The following is a 14,389-nucleotide window of genomic DNA, read 5'->3' as shown; positions in this document are numbered from 1 at the left end:
TCACTTACCAGTAGGTGGAGCTCCCGGCCGGTCACAGACATCGCAGCAGCAGGCAGGTAAGTATGAATCTTCTACAATTGTACTATTGCTAAGTAACCATGGCAACCAGGGATGCAGTAGCTTCCTGGTTGCCATGGTTACCGATCGGAGCCCCAGCGATTAAACTGGGACTCCGATCGGAACTCCGCTGCCACCAATGATGGGGGGGGGGGGGGAATGGGAGGCCGCACACTGCCACCAATGGTTGTTACTACTATAGAGAGAGGGGGGCCGATGGTGGGCGCACACTGTGCCACCAACGATTTTTAACTATAGAGGGAGGAAGGGGGGGGGCGATGGTGGGCACACACTGTGCCACCAACGATTTTTAACTATAGAGGGAGGAAGGGGGGGGGCGATGGTGGGCGCACACTGTGCCACCAACGATATTCAAACTGGGGAGGGGGGGTCTGCCCCCTGCTGCCTGGCAGCCCTGATCTCTTACAGGAGAATATGATAGTACAATTAACCCCTTTAGGTGCCGCACCTGAAGAGGTTAATTGTGCTATCATATCCCCCTGTAAGAGATCGGGTGGTGCCAGGCAGCAGGGGGCAGTCTTGTACCAAGTTTGCAGTGTATTCTAACCTGAAGCGTCCCCATCACCATGGGAACGCCTCTGTGTTAGAATATACTGTCGGAAATGAGTTTCACGAAGTAGCTCATATCCGACAGTATATTCTAACGTAGAGGCGTTCCCATGGTGATGGGGACGCTTCAAGTTATGTTCGGGTGTCCGCCTGGCCGTGCGGAGGCAAGCGGATCCGTCCAGACTTATAATGTAAGTCAATGGGGACGGATCCGTTTGAAGATGACACACTGTGGCTCAATTTTCAAACGGATCCGTCCCCATTGACTTGCATTGTAATTCAGGACGGATCCGTTTGGCTCCGCATGGCCAGGCGGACGCCAAAACGACTTTTTTTTCATGTCCGTGGATCCTCCAAAAATCAAGGAAGACCCACGGACGAAAAAACGGTCACGGATCACGGACCCACGGACCCCGTTTTTTTGGACCGTGAAAAAAAACTGTCGTGTGCATGAGGCCTAAAACGGATCAGTTCAGCCCCAATGCATTCTGAATGGATAGGGATCCGTTCAGAATGCATCAGTTTGGCTGCGTTTGGTCTCCGTTCCGCTTTTCAGGCGGACACCAAAACGCTGCTTGCAGCGTTTTGGTGTCCGCCTGACGATGCAGAGCCAAACGGATCCGTCTTGACTTACATTGTAAGTCAATAGGGGCGGATCCGTTTTCACTGACACAATATGGTGCAATTGAAAACGGATCTGTTCCCCATTGACTTAGACTTTTTTTTTTAAAAGAAGAATACAAAAGGATCCGTTCTGAACGGATACAAGCGTTTGCATTATCGGTGCGGATCTGTCCATGCAGATACAAGACGGATCCGCACCGAACTGCCTTAGGTGGAAGTGATACCCCTAGTGTCCATGACTTTACAGCTTTTTTTCAGGTGGATGCAGGTGTATTTTTTTTAATGAAGTGATTTAGAAATTAGTTATTTACACCATTCTCTATTAAATGACATTGTGTGAAAGTACAGGGACTCTTTAAGACACTAGTTCTGGGGGGTGGAAAATGGTGACAGATTCTCTTAAAGGGGTTAAGTAAATGATTATACTTTTACATGAATAGTATGCGACAAGTGAATGAACCCAAGTAACATGTGGCAGGACATTTACTTACTAGACATAATAGTCATTTTTTAAATCATTAGAATGTAAAAGTTTTATTTTACATCATAATTCATTGTCGTTTCCATAAAAATATAATTGTACTTTTACAAAAAGAAATTTTATTGCAATGTGCCCAATGACTTCTTGGTTATGTCATAAAAGACTTTTGCATTGTTACGTTCTTCAAAATGACACAAAATACTGTGCATAGTGTTACACACAAGGGTTAAAGGAAAACAACCCCCAACATCCCCAATTTACTGGTGGCTCCTAACCAGGCTCACCTGGTTAGCTCTGTAGATCTTAACCCTGGGTTCACACCTGAGCGTTTCTGAGACGCGCGTTTTTAGCAATAGTAAACGCGCGTTTGTGTGATTGACTGCAGTGTTGTCCAATGAGTCTATGGGCCAAAACGTGCGACAAACGCCCAAAAAAAAGCTCAAGAACTTGTTTATGCGTCGGGCGTTTTACAGCGCGTTCAAACGCGCTGTAAAACGCTCAAGTGTGAACCAGGGCCATAGGGAAGCATTGGTTTTCACGTGTTGAGCGTTTTACAGCGCGTTTGAACGCGCTGTAAAACGCTCAGATATGAACTTAGGGTAATAGGCACCGTCTACTGTCTATGTATGGGGAAAAAGGAAGATTGGCATTTAATTCTCCCTTTTATCAGAATATTGATAAACTAAGAACGAGTTATGAAAAACATCAACATATTATATTTTAACAAACTAAATGGTCTTAGAAAATGAATAGCAGCCCTTTGCCCTGCAGTGTACTACTGTTCATCCTCTGGCAGCATGCAATTAAAATGTACCTGTGGTATCCAGCAATATTACAAGAGGGGCCCTGAATAACCTCCTAGAACAGAGCAGAGCACCAAGAACTATATAGTCATTTACAGGTATATGTAGTTTATATGCAACCTCCTTCTTTCATGTCTGTGCAACACTTTGGTGCTTTGCAGTGCAATCATATGATGTGTTTGCCCGTTGTCACTGACAACACTTAGACTTGTTCTTCTTTGAACTTTGGTACAAGTTGCTGTCATTGCTGTTGATTCCTAAAAAAATAACAGAAATGACCGTTTCATCAGAGACATCACACAGAATCCTGGTAGAGCCTTACTTAATTCAGGACACTTCTTCAAATGATTGCTGCTGCCCCTAAGAAACGCTTAGGCCTCTTGCACACAAACGTGTGCTCCCCGTGCTGCGGTCCGCAATGCACGGGCACCCGTCATGGGCAAGTTGCATGCGGATCGCGACCCCTCTGACTTGAATGGGGTCCGCGATCTGTTCATTCCACAAAAAGATAGGACAAGTTCTATCTTTTTGCGGAACGAAAGCACGGAACGGAACACCACAGAAGCACTTCGTAGTGCTTCCGTTCCGCATCTCCGAATTTGTGGACCCATTCAAGTGAATGGGTCCGCATCCGTTATGCGGGCCACAATATTGCCACGGGGGACACACGGTCGTGTGCAAGAGGCCTTAGAGGCATATGCAGTGGCTGAGTTTGAGGTGGTTTCTAACTTCTCAGTGCATAGATAGAAAGTCCCAAAGTCTCCCACAATTAGCTGGTTGTACATCAACTTTTTCCACAGGGCAGTGCAGATATAATGCAACAACAGTGCAAACTTGATATAAAATGCAGTTAAACAATATAAAATAGTATGTGTAAACAACGGCATAAATCATAGTGCAAGTTAACCCTTTCAAGTGCACTAAAGTAGTGAGTTGATGGCTTTGTGTAGTAGCAATAGGGGCAAATATCAACAAATGTCCATAGTCCAAAGTACCCTTGCTCCAGGGCACTACAAATACTGCATACTGTTTATACACTGAACTCAATAATAATACTAGGCAGCAGGCTTCCTCTACTTCCTGCTCCTGTATCAACACCGCAGAAAATGGCGGCAACAACGACCTGCCTCAGCCACTCGGCACCGTCAGAATGGCAGTGGATCGGCAAGGTGAGTATAAGCTCATTGTTTTTTAACCTTTGATGACCAGCTTCTGTTTGTAATGGAATACCCTGTTAATTTTAGTTCTAAGCAAAGGATTTAGAGCTCTATATCAGAATAAAAAGGCTCCTGTCCCTACAAGAGTATAATAAAGAAATAATCAGTACATCATTTTGAACTTTTTTGTTGGGGCATGATGCTGGCTCTCCTTAAGAGACCAGCTGTGTACAAAGAATTTGTAGCAGTGCTCCAAAAAAAATATTCAAAGAGGTATCTCCCAGGGAAAGAGAACCATCTTGCTGGTGCCACCTTCTGGAAGTGGCTCCCTATGGGTCAAAATCTGACGTTTTAACAAGTCTTGGAACATGACAAGGGAAGGTAGTCAAGCCAAATATCCATCAGTAGACAGCTGTTTCAGGGTGCTTGCCCCTCATCAGTATGGAGTAAGATGCTGGCTGAAGCCTCATTTACGTCCGTGTCCGTGCTCAAATCCGTGAGCAGGTGGTCAGTGATGCATCCGTGAAGCTGTCCGTGAAGGATCCGTGTGTTCGTTTTTTTCGCTGTCTGTGTTGCATCCGTGTTTCACTGACACTGAACAGCTGAAAAATAATTTTCAAAGCATCTCTTCTTAATGATCCGTGAAACACGGATGCAACACTGATTGCATCCGTGTCGCATCCGTGGTTTTCACGGACCCATAGACTATAATGGACGTGATGGATCAGTGAACACGGACAAAATAGAGCTAAAACACTGATGTCTGAATACACACTTTAAAATTAATGGGGACGTGTGCTATCCGTGGAGAACACGTACAGCACACGTCCGTGAAACACTGACGTGTGAATGAGGCTTTAGTCTGATGCTTTGAATGCAGCTTAGTAGAGGGCTGGCTGTCATTAAAGAAACCAGCTGTGTATGGAGACTTTTTAGCAGTGCCCTATGGTATGGAGACTTATTGGCAATGCCTCACGGAAAAAAAAATGCAAAGAGGTCATGTCCCAAAGCTTGTTAAAAAGTCGGACTTTAACTCATAGGGAACCACTTTATAAGGCTTAGTTCACACGAACGTGTGTGATCTGTGGCCGTATTGCGGCCCGCAAATCGCGGGTCGCAATACACGGCCACAGTTCCGTGTGCATTCCGATTCACGGATGCGGACCCATTCACTTCAATGGGTCCGCAAATCCGGAATAGCGGAACGGCCGCACGGGACGGGACCCCTCGGAAGCACTACGGAGTGCTTCCGTGGGGTTACGTCCCGTACCTCCGTTCCGCAAAAAGATAGAACATGTCCTATCTTTTAGCGGAACGGGCGGATCGCGGACCCATTAAAGTGAATGGGTCCGCGATCCGATGCGGCTGACCTACGGCCGGCGATCGTGCATTGCGGCCCGCTATTTGCGGGCCGCAGCACGAGCACGGGTCACACACGTTCGTGTGAACTCGGCTTAAGGTGGCGCTAGTGAGATGGTTCTCTTTCTCTTGGAGATAACTCTTTGCATAATGTTTCCCCATGGAGCATTGCCAATAAGTCTCCTTACCTTGCAGCACTGCTAAAAAGTCTCAATACACAGCTGGTCTCTTTAAGGAGAGCCATCACCCTGCCTAAGCGGCGTTCAAAGCATCACCCTCAGCCAGCCAGAATCCTACGCCATACTTACTGATGAAAGGCAGACACCCTGAAACAACTGTCTAAGGCCTCATGCACACGACTGTTGTGTGCATCCGTGGCCGTTGTGCCGTTTTCCGTTTTTTTTTTCGCGGACCCATTGACTTTCAATGGGTCCGTGGAAAAATCGGAAAATGCACCGTTTTGCAGCCGAGGCCGTGATCCGTGTATCCTGTCCGTCAAAAAAATATGACCTGTCCTATTTTTTTGACGGACAACGGTTCACGGACCCATTCAAGTCAATGGGTCCGTGAAAGAACACGGATGCACACAAGATTGGCATCCGTGTCCGTGATCCGTGGCCGTAGGTTGCTTTCATACAGACGGATCCGAAGATCCGTCTGCATAAAAGCTTTTTCTGATCTAAGTTTTCACTTCGTGAAAACTCATTTCCGACAGTATATTCTAACACAGAAGCGTTCCCATGGTGATGGGGACGCTTCTAGTTAGAATACACTGCAAACTTGGTACAAGACTGCCCCCTGCTGCCTGGCACCACCCGATCTCTTACAGGGGGATATGATAGCACAATTAACCTCTTCAGGTGCGGCACCTAAAGGGGTTAATTGTACTATCATATTCTCCTGTAAGAGATCAGGGCTGCCAGGCAGCAGGGGGCAGACCCCCCCTCCCCAGTTTGAATATCGTTGGTGGCACAGTGTGCGCCCACCATCGCCCCACCCCTTCCTCCCTCTATAGTTAAAAATCGTTGGTGGCACAGTGTGTGCCCACCATCGCCCCCCCCCCTTCCTCCCTCTATAGTTAAAAATCGTTGGTGGCACAGTGTGTGCCCACCATCGCCCCCCCTTCCTCCCTCTATAGTTAAAAATCGTTGGTGGCACAGTGTGTGCCCACCATCGCCCCCCCCTTCCTCCCTCTATAGTTAAAAATCGTTGGTGGCACAGTGTGCGCCCACCATCGGCCCCCCCCCTCTCTCTATAGTAGTAACAACCATTGGTGGCAGTGTGCGGCCTCCCATCTGCCCCCCCCCCCCCCCGATCATTGGTGGCAGCGGAGTTCCGATCGGAGTCCCAGTTTAATCGCTGGGGCTCCGATCGGTAACCATGGCAACCAGGAAGCTACTGCATCCCTGGTTGCCATGGTTACTTAGCAATAGTACAATTGTAGAAGATTCATAGTTACCTGCTGTCACAACCAGACAGCTGAGAAGCTCTGACAGAGGCCTTTCAGAACCTCCTCCTTGAATTTCTGTGTTGTGGTATTCAGCTCCTCCTCTCGTCAGCCTCTCTCAGCTGTCATGTCTTAATTGCTTCCCTTTAAATGCCTCCCCAGAATGCTTTTCTGGGCGGCTTATATTTCTTCCTGGAGTGTGTGTGCACGCTGATCTGTCCTCCTGTTTGCTTCAAAGCTAAGTGTACTTTTATATGTTAATATCTGTTTGCTGGATCCCAGATGACCCTGACTCCCTCCGTGTCTTGTGTAGGGAGCCGGTGGTCGTGTCCCCTCACTATAGTAGGGTGCTCAGGGCTTTATAGTCAAGGTTCGTGGATATGCAAACCTCCACCATTAGGATCTTTGCATAGGCTGAGCAGCCAGGGAAAGTGCCAGGTCTTCTGCAGGGGTCTCCCTTGGTTCCTTAGTTTTTGGATCCAGCGACTGCTTTGCCTTGTTACCTGTACACATTCCGTGACATTATAAGCCGCCAAAACCGTCTTAAGCATGGATCCGGTTTCACTTTTGGCTGAACGCTTCCAGGGTCTTTCATTGGAGGTAGCTGACCTCCGTAAGACTTTGTCTCAGCTTCAGGTGACCGGTTCAGCTTGCGTTCATGGAGCTTGTTCTGAGCCTAAGATCTCGCTCCCGGATACGTTCTCCGGGGGTAGTGAGAATTTTGTGCGTTTTAGAGAGGCTTGCAAACTCCATTTTCGCCTTCTTCCCCATTCTTCTGGTGATGAGGAACGGAGGGTGGGGATCATTATATCGCTGCTCAGGGGTAACGCTCAGTCCTGGGCCTTTTCGCTGCCGGAGGGGGCACGGCCCCTCCGTTCAGTGGATGAATTCTTTTTAGCCCTGGGTCAGATATATGATGATCCGGATCGTATTGCTCTGGCGGAGTCTAGACTACGTCTCCTATGCCAGGGTAAACAATCCGCAGAAATATACTGCTCAGAATTTCGGAGTTGGGCAGCTGATACTGGTTGGAATGATGCTGCACTCCGAAGTCAATTTTGCCATGGTCTTTCAGAGGGATTGAAAGATGCATTTGCCTTTCATGAAAGGCCTATTTCTTTGGACTCTGCTATGTCTCAGGCCGTTCGTATTGACAGGCGTCTTAGAGAGAGAGGAGAGATCTCTCTTTCCTGTCATACTCGGTCCCAGGACTGTGCAGCGGTCCCATTCTCTGCGCAGGGGTCTCAGTCGCTGTCAGCCCCTTCTGAGCAGGAGCCCATGCAGCTGGGGTTGATTGCTTCTGACAATAGAAGATTCAGCCCGCATGAGAGGGTTTGTTTTTGTTGTGGAGGTATTAATCATTTGGCAAATATTTGTCCCTCTAGGAGATTCAGGCAGTTCTCTGGGTATAATAAAGAAACAAAGAGGAAAAAATCTTTGAAAAATGTTCCGTCTGTTACTATTGGCAGGATTGAGGCGGAAATTGAAGATTTTCCGTTTGCTTGTAGTTCCCGTTTTGTCCTGCCGGCTAGGGTGGCGCTAGAGAGCAAGAACATTTTTTGTGAGATTTTTGTGGATAGTGGAGCAGCGGTTAATCTCATTGATAATCACTTTGCGATAACTTATGGTTTCCAGGTGTGCGCTTTGAGAAAGGATATTCCTGTGTTTTCTATCGATTCCGCTCCACTTTCTCAGAAGTCATTAAAGGGCATAGTTCACAATATCCGTTTAATTGTGAGTGATGCTCATGTTGAGGATGTGTCATGTTTCGTCCTTAGCGGTTTGCCGACTCCTCTAGTGTTGGGGCTACCCTGGCTCACTAAACATAACCCCACCATTGATTGGCAAGCAAGGCAAATAAATGGTTGGAGTGACTTTTGCAGAGAGAATTGCCTCACGACATCTGTTTCTGAGGTTGCTACTAAGACTATACCATCTTTTCTCTCTGAATTTTCGGATGTCTTCTCTGAGAGTGGAGTTCAGGATTTGCCCCCGCACAGGGAGTACGATTGCCCTATTAATCTCATCCCAGACGCCAAGCTGCCTAAATCTCGTTTATACAATCTTTCCCAACCTGAGAGGATCGCTATGCGTGCTTATATCTCTGAGAGTCTGAGAAAAGGACACATACGACCCTCAAAGTCACCTGTTGCCGCTGGTTTTTTCTTTGTTAAGAAAAAAGATGGTTCTTTAAGACCTTGTCTGGATTTCAGGGAGCTGAACAATATCACAATTCGTGACCCTTATCCGCTTCCTCTGATCCCGGACCTGTTTAACCAGGTTGTTGGGGCTAAAGTCTTTTCCAAATTAGATTTAAGAGGGGCATACAACCTGGTCAGGGTCAGAGAAGGGGACGAATGGAAGACGGCCTTCAATACCCCTGAGGGCCATTTTGAGAATTTGGTTATGCCTTTTGGGTTGATGAATGCCCCAGCCGTTTTTCAGCATTTCGTGAACAGCATTTTTTATCATTTGATGGGAAAATTTGTATTGGTGTATTTGGATGACATTTTGATTTTTTTCTCCCGATTTCAAAACTCATAAGGAACATTTACGTCAGGTCTTGCTCATCCTGCGGGAGAATAAATTATATGCGAAACTGGAAAAATGTGTGTTTGCGGTTCCAGAAATTCAATTTCTGGGGTTTCTTCTCTCCGCTTCTGGTTTTCGCATGGACCCCGAGAAGGTCCGCGCTGTGCTTGAGTGGGAGCTTCCTGAGAATCAAAAGGCGCTGATGCGTTTTTTGGGCTTTGCCAATTATTACAGGAAGTTCATTTTGAATTATTCTTCTATTGTTAAACCACTCACTGATATGACCAGAAAGGGGGTAGATTTTTCTTCTTGGTCAGTAGAGGCGCGTAAGGCCTTTTCTGATATCAAGGAGAGTTTTGCTTCCGCTCCCATCTTGGTGCAACCTGATGTTTCATTACCCTTCATAGTTGAGGTTGATGCTTCTGAGGTGGGTGTGGGGGCGGTCTTGTCTCAGGGTTCCTCTCCTGCCAATTGGCGACCGTGTGCCTTTTTCTCAAGAAAACTCTCCTCCGCAGAGAGAAATTACGATGTGGGAGATAGGGAATTGTTGGCCATCAAGTTGGCTTTTGAGGAATGGCGCCATTGGCTAGAGGGGGCCAGACACCCTATTACCGTATTTACTGACCATAAAAATCTGGCCTACTTGGAGTCAGCCAAGCGTCTGAACCCGAGACAGGCCAGATGGTCGTTGTTCTTTTCTAGGTTTAATTTTGTTGTCACGTTCCGCCCTGGAGTTAAGAATGTGAAGGCAGATGCCCTGTCACGTTGTTTTCCGGGAGGCGGGAATTTTGAAGACCCGGGTCCCATTTTGGCTGAAGGTGTGGTGGTCTCTGCTCTTTTTCCTGAATTGGAGGCAGAGGTGCAGGCAGCCCAGTCAGAGGCTCCTGATCTTTGTCCTCCTGGGAGGTTGTTTGTGCCTCTCGCTTTAAGACACAAGATTTTTAAAGAACACCACGATACGGTCCTTGCTGGGCACCCGGGGGTAAGAGCCACACTGGATCTCATCGCTCGGAGATTCTGGTGGCCTGCGCTTCGTAAGTCGGTTGAGGGTTTTGTGGCAGCCTGCGAGACTTGCGCTCGTGCCAAGGTCCCTCATTCACGGCCATCAGGTCCTCTCCTTCCCTTACCCATTCCTTCCCGTCCTTGGACACATCTGTCCATGGACTTTATCACGGACCTGCCTCGTTCCTCGGGGAAGACTGTGATTCTGGTGGTGGTGGACCGTTTTAGCAAAATGGTGCATTTCATCCCTTTTCCTGGTTTGCCCAATGCTAAGACGCTGGCGCAGGCATTTGTTGATCACATTGTCAAGTTGCACGGTATTCCTTCAGACATAGTCTCTGATAGGGGCACGCAGTTTGTTTCCAGATTCTGGAAGGCTTTCTGTTCTCGCTTGGGGGTTCGGTTGTCATTCTCTTCTGCTTTCCACCCGCAGTCGAATGGCCAGACAGAGCGCGTCAATCAGAATCTGGAGACATATCTGCGTTGTTTTGTGGCGGAGAATCAAGAGGATTGGTGTTCTTTTTTGTCCCTTGCTGAGTTTGCTTTAAATAACCGTCGTCAGGAGTCCTCTGATAAGTCACCATTTTTTGGTGCATATGGGTTTCATCCACAGTTTGGGACTTTCTCGGGAGAGCGGTCTTCTGGTTTACCTGATGAGGACAGATTCTCCTCGTCTTTGTCATCTATTTGGCAAAAGATTCAAGATAATCTAAAGAGCATGAGTGAGAGATATAAGCGTGTGGCTGATAAGAGACGTGTGCTTGGTCCGGACCTGAATGTTGGTGATCTGGTGTGGTTGTCTACCAAGAATATCAAATTGAAGGTTCCCTCCTGGAAGTTGGGTCCTAGGTTTATTGGGCCTTACAAAATCCTGTCTGTCATCAATCCTGTTGCATACCGTCTTGATCTTCCTCAGACTTGGAAGATCCATAATGTTTTTCATAAGTCCTTATTGAAACCTTATGTTCAACCCATTGTACCCTCGCCTTTGCCTCCTCCTCCGATTATGGTTGATGGGAATCTTGAATTTCAGGTCTCTAGGATTGTGGATTCTCGTCTTGTCCGCGGTTCTCTTCAGTACCTTGTTCAGTGGGAGGGGTATGGTCCTGAGGAGAGGATGTGGGTCCCAGTGACGGACATTAAGGCCTCTCGTCTCATCAGGGCATTCCATAGGTCCCATCCTGAGAAGGTGGGCTCTGAGTGTCCGGAGTCCACTCGTAGAGGGAGGGGTACTGTCACAACTAGACAGCTGAGAAGCTCTGACAGAGGCCTTTCAGAACCTCCTCCTTGAATTTCTGTGTTGTGGTATTCAGCTCCTCCTCTCGTCAGCCTCTCTCAGCTGTCATGTCTTAATTGCTTCCCTTTAAATGCCTCCCCAGAATGCTTTTCTGGGCGGCTTATATTTCTTCCTGGAGTGTGTGTGCACGCTGATCTGTCCTCCTGTTTGCTTCAAAGCTAAGTGTACTTTTATATGTTAATATCTGTTTGCTGGATCCCAGAGGACCCTGACTCCCTCCGTGTCTTGTGTAGGGAGCCGGTGGTCGTGTCCCCTCACTATAGTAGGGTGCTCAGGGCTTTATAGTCAAGGTTCGTGGATATGCAAACCTCCACCATTAGGATCTTTGCATAGGCTGAGCAGCCAGGGAAAGTGCCAGGTCTTCTGCAGGGGTCTCCCTTGGTTCCTTAGTTTTTGGATCCAGCGAGTCGTTTATACATGTTGCTTTGCCTTGTTACCTGTACACATTCCGTGACACCTGCTTGCTGCTGCAATGTCTGTGTCCGGCTGGGAGCTCCTCCTACTGGTAAGTGACAGGTCTGTGCGGCGCATTGCTAAAGAACTGTCACTTACCAGTAGGAGGAGCTCCCGGCCGGTCACAGACATCGCAGCAGCAAGCAGGTAAGTATGAATCTTCTACAATTGTACTATTGCTAAGTAACCATGGCAACCAGGGATGCAGTAGCTTCCTGGTTGCCATGGTTACCGATCGGAGCCCCAGCGATTAAACTGGGACTCCGATCGGAACTCCGCTGCCACCAATGATCGGGGGGAGATGGGAGGCGGCACACTGGCCACCAATGTTGTTAATGCTATAGAGGGAGGGGGGGCCGATGGGGGGCGCACACTGGCCACCAATGTTGTTAATGCTATAGAGGGAGGGGGGCCGATGGGGGGCGCACACTGTGCCACCAACGATTTTTAACTATAGAGGGAGGAAGGGGGGGCGATGGTGGGCGCACACTGTGCCACCAACGATATTCAAACTGGGGAGGGGGGGGTCTGCCCCCTGCTGCCTGACAGCCCTGATCTCTTACAGGAGAATATAGTACAATTAACCCCTTTAGGTGCCGCACCTGAAGAGGTTAATTGTGCTATCATATCCCCCTGTAAGAGATCGGGTGGTGCCAGGCAGCAGGGGGCAGTCTTGTACCAAGTTTGCAGTGTATTCTAACCTGAAGCGTCCCCATCACCATGGGAACGCCTCTGTGTTAGAATATACTGTCGGAAATGAGTTTCACGATGTAGCTCATATCCGACAGTATATTCTAACGTAGAGGCGTTCCCATGGTGATGGGGACGCTTCAAGTGTCCGCCTGGCCGTGCGGAGGCAAGCGGATCCGTCCAGACTGACTAATGTAAGTCAATGGGGACGGATCCGTTTGAAGATGACACACTGTGGCTCAATTTTCAAACGGATCCGTCCCCCATTGACTTTCAATGTAAAGTCTGGACGGATCCGTCTGAGGCTACTTTCACACTTAGAAATGTTTTAACAATATAATGCAGACGGATCCGCTCTGAACGGAGCCACCGTCTGCATTATGAACACAAGTGTGAAAGTAAAGGGACTCCTGACTTTACATTGAAAGTCAATGGGGACGGATCCGTTTGCAATTGCACCATATTGTGTCAACGTCAAACGGATCCGTCCCCATTGACTTGCATTGTAATTCAGGACGGATCCGTTTGGCTCCGCACGGCCAGGCGGACGCCAAAATGACTTTTTTTTCATGTCCGTGGATCCTCCAAAAATCAAGGAAGACCCACAGACGAAAAAACGGTCACGGATCACGGACCCACGGACCCTGTTTTTGCGGACCGTGAAAAAAAACTGTCGTGTGCATGAGGCCTAAGGATGGGTATTTGGCTTGCCCATTTTCCCTTGTCAACTCAAAAGGGTTGTAAAATAGTTGAACTTTGACTCAGAGAGCCACTTCCAGATGGCGGTGCTAGCGAGATGGTTCTCTTTCTCTGGGAGATACCACTTTGAATATTAGTATACAAAGATGGACATGCAGGCACTGGTCATACAGATGTAGTAGAGTTAACACACGTGCTTTATAAGACGTGTTATCTAAACTAAATGCGTTAAGCAAACACCTTTAATTGCTTTTCAATGGCTTTTGCTTCAAGACAATGCGATGAGTTAAGAAATTTGAGTTAAGAGTTTGTGTGTTAACCCTGCTACATCTGTATTATTCTCTGTATGGTATCCTACTACTGAATTATGATCTCTGGACTCAACAAAAAATTCTATGCATTGTTTCAATTGGATTTATAAAGAATCAAATGAAAAAGAATATCTCTACCCCTGGGCATGAATCTGCACATACAGTTATCATGAGGGGAGCACCAGCTGACCAGTAATACTTACTCACAACATCGCCTATCCTTCGAGCATTTGTTTTCTCCAACTCAGCTAGTACACTGGACTCAAATGTTAAGGATGCCACCCGGAAAAAGAATTCCTTCACGTTTTCTCCTGAAAGAACATACAATTTAAAAGTGAATCCTTTTTGAAGCAATATTATGTGATCATATATATTAAATGTGTCCCCCTAGGGTAGTCGTATACATGACACAGCTATTATGGGGCCCATTCCAAGTCTTGTATATAATGAATGTGACAACTGCAGTGGTCTTAGTACCGTAGTTGTCCCCTCTCTTAAGCTGAGTTCAGACTTAGGCCTTCTGCACATGACCATATTCGTAATGCAGTCTGCAAAATGCGGATCCGAAAAATACAGATACCGTCTGTGTGCACTTTTTTTCCGGCCATTATTGTAGAGATGCCTATTCATAATGGAAAAGAATAGGACATGTTCTACAATATGCGGCATGGCCACAAGGATGCGGTCAGCACACGGATGACATCTGTGTGCTGTCTGCATGCGATCCGCGGAAAATACGGATAGAAAATACGGTCATGTGCATAAAGCCTTAAAGGGGTTAAAGGCATTTATCAAGTGTCCACAAGATGAATATCTGACCATGCCTCTCCGTTCAACATCTCTGGGGCTAATGGAAACAGCCAAGCACTGTATTCGGCTGCTTGTGCCAGCCCCTTATACGTTGAAT

At 47.5% G+C, this 14,389-nt stretch overlaps 1 protein-coding gene across 3 annotated transcripts in view; it reads right to left on the bottom strand.

The window, feature by feature from the left end:
• Nucleotides 1–2,202: 2,202 nt before the first annotated feature.
• LOC122924350 (ras-related protein Rab-34-like) overlaps nucleotides 2,203–14,389 on the bottom strand; it is a 43,900-nt gene continuing 31,713 nt past the window's right edge. For all 3 annotated transcript variants that reach the window (XM_044275355.1, XM_044275373.1, XM_044275363.1), the window contains exons 10-11: nucleotides 13,686–13,793; nucleotides 2,203–2,792 (exon numbers count right to left, since the gene is read on the bottom strand). In XM_044275355.1, coding sequence (XP_044131290.1) covers nucleotides 2,725–2,792; nucleotides 13,686–13,793 — 176 coding nt within the window. In that variant the 3' untranslated portion in view covers nucleotides 2,203–2,724. The remainder of the gene's footprint in view (nucleotides 2,793–13,685; nucleotides 13,794–14,389) is intronic.

The sequence above is a fragment of the Bufo gargarizans genome, chromosome 1 (genome assembly GCF_014858855.1).
Source record: "Bufo gargarizans isolate SCDJY-AF-19 chromosome 1, ASM1485885v1, whole genome shotgun sequence".
Classification (NCBI taxonomy): domain Eukaryota; kingdom Metazoa; phylum Chordata; class Amphibia; order Anura; family Bufonidae; genus Bufo; species Bufo gargarizans.
The sequence above is the reverse complement of the archived record's forward strand: the minus strand, read 5'-3'. Positions and strand labels throughout refer to the sequence as shown.